The 21,046-nt window shown below is 46.0% G+C and overlaps 1 protein-coding gene across 7 annotated transcripts in view; it reads right to left on the reverse strand.

Moving 5' to 3' along the window:
- Positions 1 to 21,046, reverse strand: part of LOC143015914 (disco-interacting protein 2 homolog A-like) — a 65,655-nt gene that overhangs the window by 19,501 nt on the left and 25,108 nt on the right. For all 7 annotated transcript variants that reach the window (XM_076170057.1, XM_076170056.1, XM_076170061.1 and 4 more), the window contains exons 2-6: positions 8,817 to 8,888; positions 5,176 to 5,295; positions 4,957 to 5,076; positions 1,644 to 1,907; positions 207 to 344 (exon numbers count right to left, since the gene is read on the reverse strand). In XM_076170057.1, coding sequence (XP_076026172.1) covers positions 207 to 344; positions 1,644 to 1,907; positions 4,957 to 5,076; positions 5,176 to 5,295; positions 8,817 to 8,888 — 714 coding nt within the window. The remainder of the gene's footprint in view (positions 1 to 206; positions 345 to 1,643; positions 1,908 to 4,956; positions 5,077 to 5,175; positions 5,296 to 8,816; positions 8,889 to 21,046) is intronic.

Below are 21,046 nucleotides of genomic sequence, written 5' to 3' on the forward strand. Positions count from 1 at the left end.
TGAGTGAATAACAGGGACACTGAAGTAAGAAGGGTGACATTACAGGGGGTTAGGTGCTCTGTTACCGTGGCAACACAATGTTCATCTAGTGGTCTGTGTGCCAGACTAAAGAGGTGACAGAGGGACAGACAGCAGGAGGAAGGGGCCAACAGGAAGTGATTTTGTTTCTGTGTGTGTGTGTGTGTGTTTTTGTGTAGGAAACTCACCATCTGCGGTCTCCATGACGTTGGCTTGGTGGTTGTAGCCGCGGGGAACGCCTCGCACGGAGGCCACCGGGGGGCGCTCCGCATGCAGCGAGGAGCGCTCCGACAGCCCCGTCACGTCAGGGGGCGTCGAGTGGTTATCTGCGATGGGCGGGTGTCGGGGGTCAAAAGGTCAAATGCCATGCCGACTTAGGGCTTTTGCAGTCTAAGCGATCGTCTTCTTCATGAATGAGCAAACAAACTTAGTTGAGCAAATAAATGATTAAAAGGATTTTTCTTCTGCAAGTGATACGTTTTGTGCATCAGAAGTTTCATTACATTCACTTTAAGTCCCAGACGAGAGACTGAATGAGTGCTTCTACTCTGCATTAAGATGCCTGAGTGACACGGTTAATACACACATCTAAGAATAAGGAAAGCCTCAGTTTGTCCTTCCGTCTGTGCTCAACTCTCAACCAGCCAAAAACGGCGCCTTATAGTGATATTGACAAAGCCAACTCTCCATTAATCCTCAGTTATTTATCTTGCGGGGAGAACACACACATGTATCTTGGATTACTTAAAAGGAAATCCCAAATGTTATGATGATTAACACTAGAAAATCTAATTAAATCTGCATCACAGAAGTGTGGTAGGGGCGTAAGCGGGGGATGTACAGCTGAGGTAAGTGGATCTACTCTGACATTAAAATGAGTTCAACATAATTTCTATTTCTAGTTCACCTTTTAACAAATCCCGAAAAATGGAGTGGCTGTAGTTTTCAAACTTCAACAGTAACATGTGATGTCACAAGACTTTATACAGTTGTTTTCACATGCTGATTAATGCTCCACGTGACAAGTAAACTGAATTTTATGTTTAAAATCCCCCTTTAGACTGTGGTTGTGTTATGATAACCGTGATTCAGGGTTGCGTACACAATATTTATTTACATCTCTGTTCGGCACCAGAGACTGTTGCCTCTTTATGGCAGCGACCTTGAGGGGAGATCGGCAGGACAGAAATCAGAACAGGCTGTGGTTTCGCCACACACACACACACAAATCAGAAACCATCTCCCTCTACCGCTGTCGAGAGCTGCAGGGAGATAAATCCACTCAATCTCATTAACCAGCCCATGACAATCACACAGGAACAGGAAGAAGCTTTGAGTCCTTTCACATGACTGAATGACAGAACGATGGCAGATGGAGATGACTAATTAGAAAGATGTGAATCAAAGCTATGTCTAATGGTGTCTCTGCATTGCCTCAGGGAGTTTTTGTGTGAACTTTGAGGGAGGTACGGACACAACAGACTCAAACATAACGCTCAGAGCAGCAGAATACCCTCAAATCTACTGCTCTCTTCTGCTGGGGGACAGGGAATGAAACCAAAATAAAAGAAAACACGTCGCAAAAATATCAGGCCTACAGGTGTGCATAGGTGTGTGTCACTGACCTAGCTGGGTGTGGGCCATAAGGTCGGCCAGTGCAGTGGCTGCAGCGTTGGCGTTTAGAGCGGCGTGGGTAGTGGTATTCATGGCAGATCTCCCTCCGGGGTGGGATGAGGTGGATGACGCGGAGGATGAGGTGGACGAGCCCTGGATGACACGGTTAAACCAGTGCTCAACGGCTGGGTGGCCGTGGCCCTGGTAGGGCGTGGAGGTGGCCAGGCGTCCCTGCCGGCGGAGGGAGCCCTCGTCTTCTGATGCTGAGGACGTGTCTGTGTTTGACAAGTGAAGACAGGGGAGGTGTCGTAAGAACATGACGTCAAGGAAACAACCAAGATGTTAAAACTGCAGGAATCAGATGATACGCTGATGATGATACTATTTATAACCTTATACATACTTGACAGTACATATAAGCCAGTGAGATGAGAGGATGACACACAAACAGAATGTTTGAAGATGAAGATTGTCAGGCTGAGGGAGGATTCTGTTTGAACGCTTACTTCAGTGAAGGTTTTTGATATTTGACAGCCTTAGTTAACAGCAACATTAACATGCACGTATACAATCCTGTCACCAAAGACTACCTGCAACAACATTCTAACAGTGTCAGACACATAGGCATAATATTCCGACTGTAATTTCTGACTGTACAGTTTTAATCCTGACTGCTGTAGCTCATTACACAACGTGACATGCATCAAACCTGGAGTCGTACAGAGATAAAAATGGCTGTCAATGTAAATTGATAAATTAGGAGGCACGGGACAATCATAAGCTGTAGATTCTTATTCAACACAGAAAGTTCACTGGCAACTACACAAAAGTTTTAATTGTGTGTTTGGAATGACAAGCATACTGAATCTCCATCATTGAAACACACACTGCACAAGAAGAAACAAAGAAACAAAAGGAGGGAAGATCCATCCAGCATATATCTGCATTGCTATATTTTAATGCTGTAAAGAAATGTGACTTAGAATTCTGCAAGATTACCCGAATACAAGCTGACATAGTGGAGGAATCCACAGCACATACACAGATATGCTTCATATGTTTTAGTTTGATGCTGGTATAAAGGAACGCTTCGCTGGCTGCAGTGCTTGCTTACACAAAAAAACCCAGTCAGTGATGATGTTCCCTTCTCTCCCTCCAGGGACCGGGGAACAGTTGGTCTCTACAGAAATAGCCTGACCAACTTCAAAGCCAGGTAAGAAAAATCATTCACACTAACACACTCCACTGTTTCGCACAAACTTCAGTGAACTTCCATAAGACGCTTGGGGCCTGATGTACATACATGAAACACGCTGTGCAAATTGCGGCTGGATGAGAGTCTCGTGCATTCGCAATTAGTATGAAACAGACATTTATTTACTAAGGTTGCAGCTAATCAGGCAATAAGTGAATGTGCCCTCCTTCTAATCACATTTAGTGAAATTCTGTGACACTGAAATCCAAATACAGCACTAATCAATGAAGAAAACAAATATGAAAACATTTTACAGAGATGCAATTCCACTTTTTGGATGTCTGTTACTCATAAAACCTCCTTCCCATATACTGTAATCCATATTTACAAAGTACATCTGGCCCATAGAGAGGACAGTACAGGTCGGTGGCCACATATTCCCACATTGTTCCTCAATAAAGAGCAGTGTTTGTTCTCTGGCTCCAGAGGCAAGTCCAGAAGGTACACATACACACACATACACACACACACACGTCTTCATAATTACATTGGAAGTCTCCCACAATGAATTTCTCCCAGGTCCACTGAGAGGACAGCGGGAGACAGAAAAGCCTCCCATATGATTCATGTGCCTTATAATCACCCACAGTAAAGATTGTGTTTATTAAGTCCATCTTTTAAAACCATGACTATCCCACTTTGATGTACTGCTGCCTTTATTCTTTATACTAGTTTCTAGCCGGTACATTCCCCGTGGCCTTGCAGAGGCTGTCGGCAGAAGGCTAGGAGACGTTTGATAATAACAAGGTAAGATTTAACATCTCTACAATCAGGACTCGTGGGGTTATCTCCCATTTATGATTCTGTTTGTCACTCCTCTGCCTTCCTCCCTATCGCAGTAACCTTGACACAGTTGCACCGGTGTAGAGGAAAAGAGAGGGGGCGAGAGAGAGCGAGAGAGAGGGGGGGAGAGAGAGAGAGAGAGAGAGAGAGAGAGAGAGAGAGAGAGAGAGAGAGAGAGAGAGAGAGAGAGAGAGAGAGAGAGAGAGAGAGAGAGAGAGAGAGAGAGGGTGAAAGGAAAAGAAGGAGAGAGAGAAGAGAGAGAAAGTGAAAGAGAGAAGGAGAGATTAAACAATGACAGAGGAAGGCAGGAATGGTGGAAAATAGACATCGTCATGGGTGAATGGATAAAGAGCCATTTTCAGAGTGATGTAATCTCACTCTAAAACAATCTCAGAAAAAAATGTCAAAATAACCTGACTCTAGCTATAACGCTCACAAAAGCCCCTTCAGGCTGGAGGGAGCAGATAGCACCGTATCACTTTAAACAACAGAAGATTAAACACATCACACTTAGAGCCTCACAGCAGCCACCAAGAAGCCCCCAGTTCTCCTGTTCTACCCAAACATCTGACTTAATCACTCCACCACTGTGACCAGCCTCTTCACCCAGGACACAGGCCTCTTGTAGCCACGTTCTAAGCATCAGCGTGGTACAAACACAAAGCCACTGGTTTGCTTCAGAGACGAGCAAGTTTTGGGGGAAAGACGGCTGGAGTGGAAATCGGAACAAACACAAAACTGTAGGGTGTATGAGCTGGCCCACCAGATCCAAACTGCTATAAGAACATGTCCAGAATGTGATTATGCATCCATTATGCAACTCATGTGGGAAGATGGCCTGGGAACACAATGGCCAGAAGTGCTGTCTTTGTAGTCACTAAGAATGGACACATTCATGACAGAGCATTTTTCTTTCCAGTAGCAAATGACATAGCACAACATCATCTAGGATCCCTGCATCCTACACATTAATTCTCACGGGAAAACATGTGAAAGCTCCAGTGTGTGCGCGCATAAACCAAGGGTGTGTGTGTGTGTGTCTAGACATGCAAAGAGTGTGCTTGTTGGCAATCTGTGTGCACAGGATGGGCTCTGGCACGAGTAGACAGTCAGTACGTCTACTTGTACTTTAAAACCTTTGATTACACTACGATTAAGACAATATATTGATATTTAATCTGATGAATTCTGTCCGTGTGTATGCCTTTATTACATTTACTGCCTTCAATCGCAGTCTTGAGTGCATGTGAACGTAGTGAGTGTGTTTACAGGAACAGAGGTCTCACCTGGTGGGGTGCATGCCTCCACTGAGGACTGCACTAGCACAGAGCGTCTCTTGGAGGGCATGGGCATCTTTCTCTCTTTGTACTTGGCCAGAGCTGCTTGGACGGCTTCTGTGTGCAAATCTGAGGAAAAGGCGTCCACACACACACACACGTTTAGCAACATCCTTACAAAAACAGCAGCGGGCCTTTAAACCTCACATTGTGCACAGGTGTTCACACCTGATCGAAAGCGTTCATCCCTGGTGTTTGGAACCCTGGATTTGTTGTGTTTGGAACCTGGAAGTGCAGCCTGGGAGGAGGCCTGGATCCTGTTGTCAATTTGGAGAGAAGGATCTACACCTGCAGAGAGCAAAGACAGGAGAAGAAGAGACCGTTTAAAGTGATACCACAGGAAAAAGCAGGTATATATTCTAAGCTTAGGAAGGCAAATTAATTCAGACTCTTTGCAGAATTTGCCATGAAACAATTTGACTGAACATTACACAACCACATCATAATACAGTTCAAGTATGCAAGCTTAACGGTAAGCCTCAGTTAGGCAGCTTTCCTCTAAAGCTTAGCATTGAGAACGTATGCACATTAATGAATCCAACCTCTCTTGCAGCTTTCCACTTATATACAGTACATCGCCAAGTGAAGAGAAGGCAAATGATGAGATGAGATGGAATACTGCAAGCATCAAAGCCACGACGTCATCTTCAAAGAGGACGACCCAGGACTCAACACAACGCTGCTCTGCAAACACTGATTCAATCTTCAGATCAAGCAATTCTCATTTCAGCTTCATTACCGAAAAAAAGGTCAATATAGGAGGGAAGATACAATCAACCTGTCACTACAAAGGCTGTTAGAGTGCTATTAGAAGTGTTCAACCATCCGCCAAACTTCCTTCTCTCAGGCTTTTACACTCGTGGAGTTGATGTAAGGAGGAAGCATAGATTCAATTCTGCATTTGAGCTTTCGTCCCACGAGACACAGATGCTGTAAACTCATGTTCTCTAAATGCATTAAGCTACTTGTATTTATAGTCAGGCTCTAATTTTGCAGCAGTGAAATGGAACAGAGAAGTTATTTTATTCTCCTTTTTTAAAAACAAATACGCCAATGCAGGGAACAGACGAGGAAGCAGACTCTCCCTCAAAACCATGTATGGAGAAATCTTGATGTTGCATTCGGACTCAGTGTCATGACTCAGCTGCGCCCCGTCATCAGCTCGGACATCAACCAACTTTGATCCAACACCTCGCCGGCTGAGCGGTCAGAGGTGTGAGCTCTGCTTTTCAGCAACGGCTTAGTGAGGATCAGTGAGCTCCACGCCGTCAGCAACTCTCAGGCAGCCGCCGCAGCAGCAACCGCAACAACAAACAGGCCTGCAAATAAACTCAAGTGATATGGATCTAACACACGCACACACACAAACACACACCAACATACACACAATTTAATACATCTACTGAATGATACCAGGTCCAAATACTCGAAGTAGTGCACATTGTTTAATATAGCCAAAGGTCATTTAAGGACACACACACACACACACACACACACACACACACACACACACACACACACACACACACACACACACACACACACACACACACACACACACACACACACACACACACACACACACACACACACACACACTCGCCCAAGCATGGATTGACACATCAATACATGCTGGTGTGTGATGTGGCGTTGGCAGCCGTGTCACATGACGGCCTTACCCAGCACCCAGAGACTACAGGTCTGTGCGACGAGTCAGGACACCAGACCCGGTTGCTGGGGAGAACAGAGTTTAGAGACGGAGTGGAGTGAGCCAATCAGGTGAAGGCTCTGCCACAGCAGATGTTCTTATTGGTTCACAGGGAGTTCTGATGAATTCCCAGCACCTATCTGAAGCCAACGCTCCACATCCATCGCCTGGATTAAGTCGATGAAATGGGTTAATGACTCACACACAATCCTGCTCGCATAATTAAATGACGGATATTTTGTTTTAAATGAAATTCCACGATGTGTAAAATATAAAATGACGATTACATTAAGTTGAATTGAACACTCTAATTACAGAAATACAAAAACACACATCAGGATTTGAAGCTCATAAATATGATTGAGGTTCTTGGCAAATGAAATGTTGCACTCCCCAGTAGCCAGAGGGATGTATTTCACTACGTTTGTCTCATAGGCTCATGCAAAAACAATTATTTACTCTCACAGGGAAGCTGAAGCAATAAAATATAAACAGAGGAAATTAATCCGGCGTCTCAGCTGACTTTGGACACTATCTTTATTACATTTGGCTCATGCGCAGTGCTATGATATCAGTGAAATATAAGACAGTAAAGCAGCTTATGCAATTCTGCATGGAGCTCTGAGCATACGGTCCAATGGTTTCCTATTTCGACCTTGTAGTCATTAAAGCCTGAGCCAGTCATTCATCCTGCTGCTCAGATGGTTTTGTTGAAGGAGATTGCTCACCTTGTCCAAAGCCATTTCAGCTCTAAGCCATCACTTCCATCGCTTAGGTGTTAGGACTCAAACTGAATGGATGACTAAGGAACGAAGGAACGAAGGAAATCACCTTCATCCGTGTTATCGTAGGGAAGAGAGATGGAGAGAGAGGAGTCGACGAGGAGAGAGAGAGAGAGATCCACCCAAGCTAAATAACAGGCCTGCTAACTCCAGCAGAAAGTCTCGGGTGAGTAAGCCACACTAGGTTTTGGTTTCCACTGGAGCTGGATGTTCTGACAGCAGGCCAAACCAAAAGCTTCCATGGAACCTAGACTGAGGATGGAGGAGCATGAAGCATTCAGACAGAGACTCCTCTCTGGGATTTACCACAAACCGCCTCAATGTAGGAGTCAGCCCAAGTCCTGGACTGACTGACTGGAGCTAAAAATACCCTGAATATACAGCATGTATAAATGGAGGCCAGTGCATGGTCACAGGCCACACAGATCAAAGAGATCAAAACAGCTGAGAAACTTCACACCTCCTGAATCAACATGAAAAAGGAGAAAAAGTCCCAGTCAGCAGAAAAAGAATCAACCAATCGCAAAGGAATACGCGAGAAATCAGCATATGTCAATCAAATCGACAATTACTCGGAAAACAACTCAACCCATCACTTCCGCACACTGTTCTGTATAATTAGTATTCTGTACAACACGTAACATCACTGAGAAGCGTAATCACCTCACAGCAAGAGCTTGGACTCATTTAGCTTAGCCTACGTTATGAAAGCAACACACACACGGCAGCATAATGGACGTCTGGGTGAGCGACCTTGTGACTGTAGTCTCCCCGAGTTATCATTCCTGCAGTGTGGCGCCTCCAATCTATAAACTACACACACACAGACACACACACAGACACACACACACAGACACACCGTCCTCCCCATGATTGGTTGGGACCTATTTCAACTTTGCTGTTCCATATGATAGAAGGCCATATGGTCCTCCCAGGCTCCAGAGTCCAGCCCCCATAGAAGTCAAGGACACGCCAGCAGGGACGTGTCTATATCCAGATGATTTGGTCACAGCCTTGCAGAGACGCAGGTACAAATACTCCACAATCCCATGCAGTATCCTACATCAAACACCTTTATAGACGTGAGATCCATTTAATGATCACCAAGTACTTAAGCACTGTGAGAATACATTTGATTTTGCTTTGATACTGTTTACGATTATTTATTCAGCCGTCTGGTTCTGGTGCGATTGTTCCTGCAACCACACTATCTGCTATGCTAAGTGAGAGCGAGTGCCAAGGTAAAAGCTGCTCTGAAAACACACCCACAGGTATAATAGCTGCAGTAAATTCAGAGCGGGGCCCCGGTGGCTTCTTACCTTGTATCTGTGGGATGTACGGCGCCAGCAGCTTGCCTCTTTTCTTCTCATAGCCCTTCTGAGTGATGTCTCCTGTACAGACAGAGACAGAGAAATACAGAGGAACAGACAGACAGAGAGAGAGAGAGAGAGAGAGAGAGAGAGAGAGAGAGAGAGAGAGAGAGAGAGAGAGGGGACAGAGAGATGAGTCATTAGCTCAGCCGTGCTCTGGTTCGTGTGTGTGTTTGTGTGTGTGCACGCTCGCACAACTGCCTGAAGATAACACTGCCAGGCTGCTTTCACTGGCACTGCAGGGCACAGAACTTTAAGGACGGACTGGGTTAGTAGATCACCTCCTCCCTCACAACCACTGCATCTCCCCTCACCTACACACACACACGTCAGGAGGATTGACAATGCGTGTGCCCCCATATGATGTGGTGGGACGGTGAACCAAATACTTGTCGGATAACATCAGCAGGGTAAGGGGCTTTTAAAAGATCGTTTGTCTGCTGCTTCTGGAACATTTCTCCTCTAGTATTTTTACCAGAAGTAAAAATACAGCTGATGTCAGCCTCAACTGGATCCGCCTCACTTGTCTCCCCACATAATTAGAAGGCCGTCTGTTAAATAAGATCGAGCTGCATGTTATTTTATACGCACATTCCTGTTTGAAAGGAATATGACTGGAGCACGCTTTTCCATGCCGGCTATTGGAAACACAATAAAGGGAGAGAGAGAGAGAGAGAGAGAGAGAGAGAGAGAGAGAGAGAGAGAGAAGCCAGGGACAGAGAGGGACAGAGGGACAGCAATGCATACAGATGGACAGAGTAACAAGGACAAAGACAGGGTGAAGGTCCAGGGCTCAGTGGAATCCTTATCTTTACATGAATCCTACTTAACTAAAGTAAAAGGAAAGAACCTTTGTCATACGCATTAAAAAGAGCATGATGCATATGAACTCAATGACAAACTGCTGCCCCAGCTCCACAATCTGTACCAAGAATACACACATACACACACATACTATACATGGTTGATTAAAGATTAAAGTCCAGTAACAACAATGTAAACGTGACTTTCTCATGTGCGTCTCAGAGTGTGATGCTCCACTACACCAGTTACTCTAACTGGCTTTTTTCTTCCTCCATGAGAACGAGACACCAGCAAATTGTGACCTGGATTTCCTGCTGCACTCAGCACTCTGGAGTCACACAGGACTCTTTTTCACACTTTGCATCAAAATGAATGAATGTGCTCCAGATCTAGATAATGACTTCCCTTCTGCCTGCATTGCGATCAGACCTCAGCGTCCGGGTCAGAGGGCCGATCTCACCTGACATCTTCATCTAGCGCCTGTTTCTGTAATAACTCAACACTTTTGCTTTTGTTTAAGTGTGCGTTCCCTCCTTCATCCGTTTGTAAGAGTGAGTAATAGCTTTGTACTATAGTCTGTCTCTGTCTAACTGCAGGTACACATTTTATTTATTAAGTCCTATTTTTCATTCAAAGCAATTTTATTTATGTAAACAAATGGGAGGACGACGCACACTGACAGCTTCCGCTTGTGATAGTATTTCATCTCATGAATGTGTCTGAGGTGTGCAGATTGAGTTCACAACCTCCGATCATGATTCATACACACGCAGATCACACATATATATGGGGACTGTTTCCTGATCACAACGGACATGTTTGCATTAAGCTGCATTGATCATTGTTGGCAAATCTAGAGAGACATTGTGTGTTTGTGAACGGTAGAAACGGAGCGTAACCTAACAAAATAATAAAATGTTGACACTGATCTTTGACCTGTAGGTTGCTGCCTTGGTACAGTGAGATGTCACAGTGTTTCTGTTTATCAGGCTCAGCTGCGGGGGGCGGCTGAGGCTGATGGGGTGGAGACTGTTTCTACTGCAGACAAAAGATGGATTGATTCACTTCGAAAAGGCTGACTGACAGCATCTACCCAAACTACGACACACACACTCACAGAAAAACACATTCTATCACCTTTAAAGATGGGTGTCAAAAAGCAAGAGGGAAAAGAAGCTACGGAAATGAAGCTATGGAGAGAGGGAGAGAGAGAGAAAGAGAGAGAGAGCAAGAGAGAGGCCCCGTGGATAAATATGCCTGTCAAACTGCCGAGCCGAGTGTCAAAGTTAAACAGATACTGTGACGTGACATATTCACTGTTTTGGCAGGAAGAGAGAGAGCCTCAGATAAGTCAACACAAGACCTCAATGGTTGGATTTTCCACTTGATGTTAAGGGGTCTCAGATGAATGGACGTCACACCGTGCGCCTCATATTGATCGCCGCGGGGCTGTCTATAGGCACAGAGGTCAGAGGTCAAGTGAAAAGGCAACATATTTAATGTTGCTATATGAACAAAACAAATGGACGAAATTCCTTCCCATGTGATCGAATGCTTTCATCCCAATTATGTGAAATTCTTTCCACTTTCGCTCGAGGAAATCTGGCTTTGCTATGCACACACACACATGAAAATACATTGTATGTGGCTGAACTTTCATTATATCCTGAATTTTTGTATGTATGTATTTTACCTTAAACAAAATGTATTGACTAAATTGTTTTGTTTGACTTTTTTTCTTCCATTTTTAATCAACTCTAATCTTCCTATGAATATGATCTCTGCTGATGCTCTGAGCCCAAGCCCCTGAGTACAACAGTGTGGCAGTGTGATGCAGGTGTTGGTCAGACTGGTAACAACACTGGTCGCTGATCCTGAGTCATCAGTGCCTGTGAATGCCTGCAGTGTTAAATGTCCAGGGGAGCTGGAGGCTAAAAACAATACAGCGCTGTCCTCAGAGCGAGCCGGCTGACCTGACAGTGACTCTGGTGATATGCGTCTCTGTGTTTGTCTGTGTGCGTGTGTCAGTGTGTGTGTGTGTGTGTGTGTGTGTGTGTGTGTGTGTGTGTGTGTGTGTGTGTGTGTGTGTGTGTGTGTGTGTGTGTGTGTGTGTGTGTGTGTGTGTGCACGCACGCCTGCGTGTCTGAGTGCGTGGACCACAGCAGCCAGACGACCAAACAATAGAAGGTTATTCTCTGAGGCAGCTCCAGATTCTGGCTAGTGGCCTCGGTGGCTCAGAGGCCCCCGGGCACACACAGATCAATCACGTTATGTGTCTGTGAACATAATTGTTTCATCTAAGAACAAACAGCTTATACATTAAATATGAAGGAATACACTCCTCCGTTTAATGGAGCTTTAAACAGAATCTTAGGGCATTTTCACGCCTGGTTCAATTGGAGGATTTGTTTCTTACTTCCCATGAGTTCAGGCCGTTTAACTGAGACTCTTGATGGTCTCAGTCCCCAGCAAACTCGGGTGGTTTGTTTGAGACGTGTTGATCGATTGATTTCTACAAAACTATTACAACACAAATTATTTCCTGATTCAGAACAGAGAGAATGAAGTACAGGCACCACATGATGCTGTTATTTCTTACACATGTTTGAATGAGAATATGAGACCTGTGTGTGTGTGCGTGTGTGTGTCTATATGTGTGTGTGCATATGTTTGCATGTATGCCTGTGCGTGTGGTCCCATTTCCCTTTGATGCTCCACTCTGAGCTTTGAGTGCCCCCCAAAGTGCAGAACGGGAGGATTGAAAGTCAATATGTGGCCCATCGCCTGGGGAATAGGAGCAGGAGCAGGAGCAGATAGCAGACGGTGATGTAACCATCAGTCCATTCATCAATCAGTTAGTCAGTATAAGATTAACTGACTAGTTGAAAAATCAAATAATCATTTTAGTCATTTAAAGTCAAAACTGCAACATTTGTCTTGTCTCCAGTATGAGTTTGCTGGAGGATTTAGTTTTCCCGCTGTTATTTGGACAAACTATCTATCTTTTGAAATTGGGGCTCTGGGAACTTGTTCCTGTTCCTCTTGATAGAAATAATCAATACCTGCACTCTAAGCTGAGCGGAATTCAGAGATGGAAGGATGGGGGGAAGTAGAGAGTGGAGGTTGTTAAGACACACACACACACCCCAACCCCATGCTGGCAGTGCCATGTCACTGGGCTGTGACAGAAGGTAAACGTTCGATTACAGACAAACATCTGGGAGAGGGGGGGAGAGAAAAGCAAATAAAACAAGAGAGGTGGAGAAAGAGGGGGTGGGGGGGCGAGGTAGAGATGGAGGACGCAGGTCTGGTCTTGTCTTTCCCAGCACCAGTGTGGTGATGGTTAGAGACGTGTCATCAGCAGCTCAGCTAGAGGAGTGTTGCTCCTTCATTAACACTCTCCTCCTCCTTTGTTCCCTTCATCCCTCTGTTCTAACCACTTCCCTTAATCCTCCTCTCAGCACCCTGGGGATCACTGTCCACACATTCTGAACATTCCACTCATCTTCTGACCTCCAAAGACAAATCCAAACGGCCTTTTTCTCTTTCTAGTTATCCACGGCAGCTCCTAAAGCAAAGAGCGACACTGTGCAAAAGGTCCACATCTCCAATTCTTCATGTGTGCGAAATGAGAAACTGTCTCGTCTGCTGGTCTTCAGATGATAGAATGTTTTAGCAGAAACATTCATTCTGACCTGAATCCAATTCATAGAAGAGACAGTCAATCTTATAGGGAGTGACAGCCAGAATGCCTGCTGTCCTCTTCCTCTTATTGACTTCAATAATTGACTGATGGCTATTGAGTGAAGCCGTTCTTCCAATGAGGCCCATTAGAGAATTACCTTGTGTGTGTCTACACATGGAGGAAAGGAACAACACACAGCACATTCCTCTACTCGTCAACAGGAGTGTATGAAGGACAAATAATGAACCTTTGACACGCACAAACACATCGGTGTCCCGTCCGGAAATGTTCAGTCCGAATCCATATGGAAATGTTACAACAGTCTAAAGAAGAGAACTGCTGTAAGAACTTGTCCTGCATTCTTCATCGTGTGTACATTCTCACATACCACGGCTCCGGAGGAACTTTTCCCGGTCTGGAGTGCTTGAGTGAAAGGAGCTTATAAAGGCAAAGTCAAGTGTCATTCGTCTTTAAACGGAAATAAGACATCGGCCTCCTGTCTGTACCAATCTTTACACTCTTCTTCACTGACTGACAGACAGGCGGAGTGGTGGCTCCGCCCACAACCTCGTGTCAGCGCCGGTGCCAGTCAAAGCCGCAGTGTGCCAAGCCAACAACCGAGTCGTCTGCCTTGCAGCCACAAAACCCCACAGCTGAATATTTAGGCAGGTCACCGTTTTCTCGTAATGCTTGTGTTTTTACTTCCAACTAAACCAGATGTGGCCAGCTGTCACGTACATTAGCTCGCAGCCTCGCAGACGTACTGCGAGTGGTCGGGTTTGCACATTTGGAATAAGCATCATCACTAAGACTCTGTAATTTTTCCAATGCTTTTTCTGCTGTGCACAGCTGACTTGAGGACTCGGGCTGGTCTGCATTACTCCTCTCATTCTTTAAGTCTAACTTAAATGAATACACTTGGACAGATACACTCATACCTATCCCACAGCTGTGTATGATAGACACAGGAAATCTATCTGTCAGTGCTGAGGAAAAGACGAAGACGAAGAAGGCTGAAACGCATACATATGAAATGGCTCACGTGCAGCTGCCAGGAGTGAAAGCAGGACGGCGGCGAGGCGTCTTCAGCAGAGCGACACGGGGACGGCAGCAGAAGAGGAAGAGGCCAGCGGAGGCCGAGCAGCTGACAGCCAAGCTCCAGGACGTCCTGCAGTCACAAGTCAGGACCTTCACCATCCTTTGTCTCCTCTCATACTGGGAGCAGTGGAACCAACCAACCCCGTCTCCATCACTCTCCGTTTTTTCCAGCCGCTCCCCTCCCTCAAACCCTGCGCTCCCAGACTCTCCCCTCTCCAATCGACCGCCCCTGCCGCCTCCTCCTTCTCTCGTCTCCCCTCTCTCGTCTCCCTCCATCCCTCCCAGCTGCACAAAGCCAAGCTAGGGCTCCAGGATTAGGGTGTCAAAGCAGACCCCTGCCCCCCACCCACCAGCTTCCCACATACCAATCTCTCACACACACACACACACACACACACACACACACACACGGTCAGACTTGTTACAACATATCTATTCAGGTAAAATTGAATAGTGCAGATAAAGCCTGTATGAAAGTCTTTCTCTTGAGCAGTTCTTCCTCGTCGTGGCTGTGCTGTTAAATTCCCCCAGCTGTGTGTGAAACGCTTGGCCCACATTTTGTAATGGAGAAGCTGAACTGGGGGGAAGATTACGCTTATCGGGATGAGGAGCCTTTTGATGCAGAGTGTAGACTGGCTAAAGATAGAGAAGTACAGCAGACAACAGAAGTGTGTGTATGTGTGTGTGTGCATTAGGATTTTATTTTGGAGGGTATTCACCACCTTCTCAGCCTGCAGCAGTTAGTTTCAATGAATAGTTACATATAATTAAGCCTAATTATTGCTTCCTAAAACACTCCCATGCATGCAGCCACACAGACACACACACACACTACATCACATCCTCTGTCTGTGGACCCAGTCACACCTTCTAATCTCTGTTTTATCAGAAATGACGTCAGACGTTATAAAAGCCGTTTCTTTATCTTGATAACAGACAGTATCTTCATGGTGAGATGATGATGTCACCTTGGGCCAGTGGGCCAATCACCTTCTACATGCTGGTTCAAGCACGTGCATGATCACTGGCTATTCACACAGTAAGCACTACATCTCTCCCCCTCTCTCTCTCCCTCCCTCTCTCCCTCCCTCTCTCTGCCAATGACAAAGGACATACAAGTCCTCCTAGACTTGTTTCCATCATGGTCTGATCAAAGCCAAAGCATTTCCAGTCTGTGTGAATGAAGCTCGCAGCTGAACACAGCAGTGTACATTTCAATCACGCCAAGGAGTAGTGTGTGAGCTGAAAGGCTAGCACACAGGCGTGTTCTGTATGCAGCTCCAGTCATACTGAATGACATGAATGAACAGTGCAGATCATTTATGTGACACATATCCCACTGGAAAGTTAAAGACAGGAAAAGGAGGATAAAGGCTAAGTGTTGCAGAAAAGGGGAGCTGATTGAAGATGACAAGGAGGCTGACACTGAGAGCCAGCTGGAGAAATGGAGGGGGGGGGGGGGGGCCGACAAGAGGAGGCTTTAGGGAGAATTTAGAGACACAATGGGGGGATGAGGAGAGCAAAGAGAGAGAAAAGGGACACGAAATAAAGGAGGATATGATTAAAAGGTAATGACTTCCTGCTACTTTCAATAGACACACACACACATATGTACGCGTGCACACACACGCAGAACCCAAACTGCCTGGGCGTCTCTTTGCCTCCATCCATCAACGGCTCCAATCACAGTGTCGCATCACTTTTAATTAAGTAGTGCCAGCGTATTAGGAGTCTGAACGAACCTTCCATTAGCGCTATGCTAATACGTAACACCCTCATTACACACACACACACACACACACACACACACACACACACACACACACACACACACACACACACACACACACACACACACACACACACACACAATCAACAATCCCCTCCATCCTCCAGGCTCTCCATGGCTGGTGAGCAGACAGGCAGCGTGAATAATAAGACATTAGATGCAGAGCTGCCGTTCACTGGGGCCCTGCAGCTGTGCACTGATGGAAGGGGGTGGGGGGGTGGGAGGGGCAATCACACACAAACACACACCTATGCATACACACGTCACACACTCACGTCACACATTGTACTTGATTATGTGCAACGTGACACCGTGGAGACCCGAGCTAAAGTGGCACAGGACGGGACAAAGTCTCAGCTGAGCGAGCACATCACCTGCGCGCGTGTGTGTGTGTGTGTGTGTGTGTGTGTGTGTGTGTGTGTGTGTGTGTGTGTGTGTGTGTGTGTGTGTGTGTGTGTGTGTGTGTGTGTGTGTGTGTGTGTGTGCGCACACGCTTTGACCCGGCTCCATCCCGAGCTATTCATCACAGCTCCATTCAGACTGGCGGCACCCAGGCCCGACTGAAGCGCACAGTAATTGAGCGATGTGCTGCAATTCTGGCAGGAACGGGAGGCTCGCCATGCATAAATATGCTTCCCACCTCCATGGACGGCAGCAGAAAGGAACTTATCCAGCAGCTCACTGTGCAGCTGTGCAACGGACAGCTGGCAACTGGCAATCTACAATCATATCACCCTGAACAGATATGTACTTATTGATTTATTTTGCCATTCTAGAGGCCGGCAGAGTAACTGTGTGATTATGACGGCCTAACCATAACAACTATATACATATAAACTACATAAATAGGCAGTTAAAATAATATAGGAATATAATAATATAGGAAATAATATGAGGAATGTGACACTGAGCTCCACACACTACAACACTACGACTCAAAGGTCCAGTTCAGGTCCCGACTAGACTCTCTCATTGTTAGTGGGGTGTACCATATGTGTGTGTGTGTGTGTGCGTGTGTGTGTGTGTGTGCGTGTGTGTGTGTGTGTGTGTGATTTGTAGAGCAAGACATCTGTGTGACAGGCACGACCAATGTGGGGAGCCTCATAGTAAAGACTCAAGGAGGACCATGAAATATAAGAATCTGTTAAACGCCAACAAATTCCACCAAACTCTACAGTCAGCCGCCCTGCAGACAAACCCTGCAAACTCACTCTGCTGCTGGAGAAAACAACTGACGCAACGGGGCAACTGATGTGGAACAGAAAGCAGCAACAGCACCTGCAAAGCTGCTACAAGAGCTGAGCACCACAACCAAACTAACTGCACACAACTTGCCAACATATACAAAACATAAAGCATATTAAGAGGAGGAAGAGTTAAAGTGAAAGTAACATTCTGGACATCTTGCAGAAAATCAACTGATGTCTACCAACTGATTTCTAGAAGTCAAGTCTTTGTCAGTGTTCCCACACATTCGGGGTATGCTCCACACACACACACACGGCCACACACACACACACACCCTCAACCCAGTACCTGATGCTACTGTCCAGATGACATGCAGCACAATCTATCACACGTGCATGCATTATTTGACAAATCACAGAATATGCATGATAAGCAGTGTTTCCCCTATCGTAGAAATGACCAGGCAGCCCGACCAGAGGTGACTTACGTACGTACGTGGAGAGAAACCCACCGGTGTTTGAGATATCTGAAGGGTTGTTCTCAGTTTTCAGGGGAGGAAGAAAGATTTATTGTCCTTTTCTTTGCTTGGTTATTACCATATGAATGACCATGTTGTCATCAGCCTGACATGGGTTTACCCATTAAGCTCCCCCGGCATACACACACACACACACACACACCTTTACTATACTGCAAGGCGGGAATGGGCTGCATGATTCTGTGAGAATACAAGACGGCTAAACGCGTAGGCATGGACACTGTGGCAATCCAATTAAAGGGTGTACACACAGAGCACTTGATGGAAGAAGGAAAGCAGGCCATCACCCCTAACTGTGTTTGTGTGTGTGTGTGTGTGTGTGTGTGTGTGTCTACATGTTATGGGGCCAGTGCTAACTAGTGCTGTTCCAAGTCTACCATGAGGTGAGGCCCTTTGTTCCTTTTGTTCCTGGCTTGTGATTCACGCCCAGGCCTTGGAGGGACGCCCAGTGTGTGTGCGTGTGTGTGTGCGTGCCTGTGTGCATGCGTGTGCGCGCGCGCGAGTTTACTATTAGTAGCGAAGAAAAGCTTGCTATATCTTGTCAACACTGCTGATACCAAATGTGTTTCCAAATCAGCTGTGCAGAGAGAGCCGGGGCAGTCCAGGTGAGGGAGGAGCGACGCAGCCACCGTGCAGGTCAACACAACACACAGCTGAACACACAGAGGAAAACAAAGCAGTGTGTGCATGCAGGAACCAAACTGAACGCTGACAAAACTGCTGGCAAACAGAATTTGGGTAAAAAAAGACCGTCAAAGATCATATTCTTACATTACTCTAGTTTCACATCTTTTATTTTAAACAGAGATCCACTTCTGTTCTCCTTGGCTGCAGCATCACTGTGCACAATGAGGGAAAACATTCAGTTCCTGCCTCTGATTGGCCAGCTGCATGTGGCTGTGACACACGGATGCTGGCCCAAACACTGAGCTCGCTGGCCTCACACTCCTGCCTTCTCTCTGACACACACACATACGACACAACAGGCTGATCTCCCCATGTGCTGGACGGCTCGACCGCAAGCCTCGTCTCCTCTCCACCACCATCTGCTCCTCTCTCTCCTCTCTCACACACCCCAAGAACATACAGCAGAGGTGTCAGACACTCCACCATGCTACTTAACAATCCTCCTTCCTCTTCCTCAACCATCATCCGTCTCCCTGTTTCTTTCGGATTTTTCACTCGGCCATTTTGCAGCTCCAACACGTGTGTTTCTCTTTTCCCCTTCAGCGTGATCATTGGATTAAAGCTATAATCAGGAGGATCAGCTGGGAAGATTTATCTGACCTTTCTCCACCTTGTAGTTTAACCTTCTGGGAATCTGTCATTCCACTCACAAATCCAATTCATTAAACTAAAATAAGCTCTTGACATATTATTTACCAAAGAATGTCAGCACTAGCTCACTTGCATCTTTGTCTTTCCTCACATTAGTTATTCAGAATATCTCCTTTCACCTTCCAACCTTAATTACATCATCATCATCATCATCCTCTGTTCTGCTTCATTTCTCTATCGTTCTATGTGATTCAGTTCAGCAGTAAGCGTCGTCAGCAGATCATACACTCATTTGAATGTGTCCTTGTGAACGGCAGAAGCCCTAGGTATGACAAGGACACACACATGTTAAGTTAGTGTGTATGCGTGTGCCTCCTCATCCATAATTCAGCATGGTGACGCTTTCTTTCTCCAACACCATCCTGAAACTTCTGGCTGCACCCAAGCAATTAGGAGGAGCAGAGATAGAGCTCTCAAGGACAGAGTTAAGCCTTTTAGATTTTAACTCCGTCCCTGTTCACAAGCCTGCGGCGGCCTGTAACATCTGGCTGCCCTCACATGTGATGTTTACTGCTGAGGGAGAGGAGGAAGCTGCTGAAAGTGCTGACGCTACCAACGGATCAACGGCCAGCAGAGTTTAGTTTGGAGTCTGACATCACACTTTTATTCACTTCATTTACATGAAACTGGCTATTTTTTAAGATAATTGGTTCAATCTAAACAAGAAAGGGTCCGTGTTAATGTTCATTAAATTTCTTTCATCAGAGGATCCACCCACTCACCCCCAACACACACACACACACACACACACACACACACACACACACACACACACACACACACACACACACACACACACACACACACACACACACACACACACACACACACACACACACACACACACACAGAGATTAACGAGAGCAAAGGTAGTACCAGGAGACATTCCATCTGGGGCACATGTGCAGAGCTCCCGTTCTAATGAGTCCATTAGCCATTGGCAGACCAAACACAACTGCTACCACACAGAGAGAGAGAGAGAGAGAGAGAGAGGTACGAGGACAACAACAAAATGAACACGTCATGTCACATTGTGTGCACACAAACAAGCACACTCATTCACAAGCTGAGACCCAGAGGTGAAACCTGGCAGCTTCACTCTGCTGTGATGCATTGATGTTCCACACTGGGAGAAGCAGCTCACTCAAGCCCACTGCTGAGGGTTGAGTCGAGGTGGGCTTCTGCCTAATCTGTCCAACAGAGGGTGCTAGAGTGATATTTAGCTCCCAAACTAACTCGTCCCAATCTGCCTCCTCTTGACCTTCATCTCATCTCATCTGATCTTCTCTTTCTACTTGAACGCTGTTTTTGTTGTTGTTGTTGTTGTACTGTTTGTTTGACACACTGTAGAGCACCCCTGACAAGGCCCTGTGCAGTCTTGTGTGAATGTGTGTTTACTGTCGCTCACTTTGTCTTTCCGTGTGTACCGCTCTGTTGTCTCTAACTGCTCTACCTCCCAAGCTCATTTGCTTTTCTTCCACACTTTCAGACACATGCAGCCACTCCATTTAAAAATAACCCATTTTTTTTTCCAATTACTGGAGTGTAACCATGAAACTTCCCACGGATAACATCCCATTAGAGCATTATTTCAGACTTTTAACAGCATTGTTCCACTAGGGCCTGGGGCTCTGCTGCTCAGTAACCAGTTTGTGCCAGAGCTGAGGACGTTTATGGATTGACAGACTGAACCGAGTTAACAGTACCTAGTGTGTGTGTATGAATGCATGAGAACGAGT

Source organism: Genypterus blacodes, unplaced genomic scaffold (assembly GCF_046128005.1).
Source record: "Genypterus blacodes isolate CSIRO-AG114 ecotype Tasmania unplaced genomic scaffold, CSIRO-AGI_Gbla_v1 ptg000214l_1, whole genome shotgun sequence".
Taxonomy (NCBI): Eukaryota; Metazoa; Chordata; class Actinopteri; order Ophidiiformes; family Ophidiidae; genus Genypterus; species Genypterus blacodes.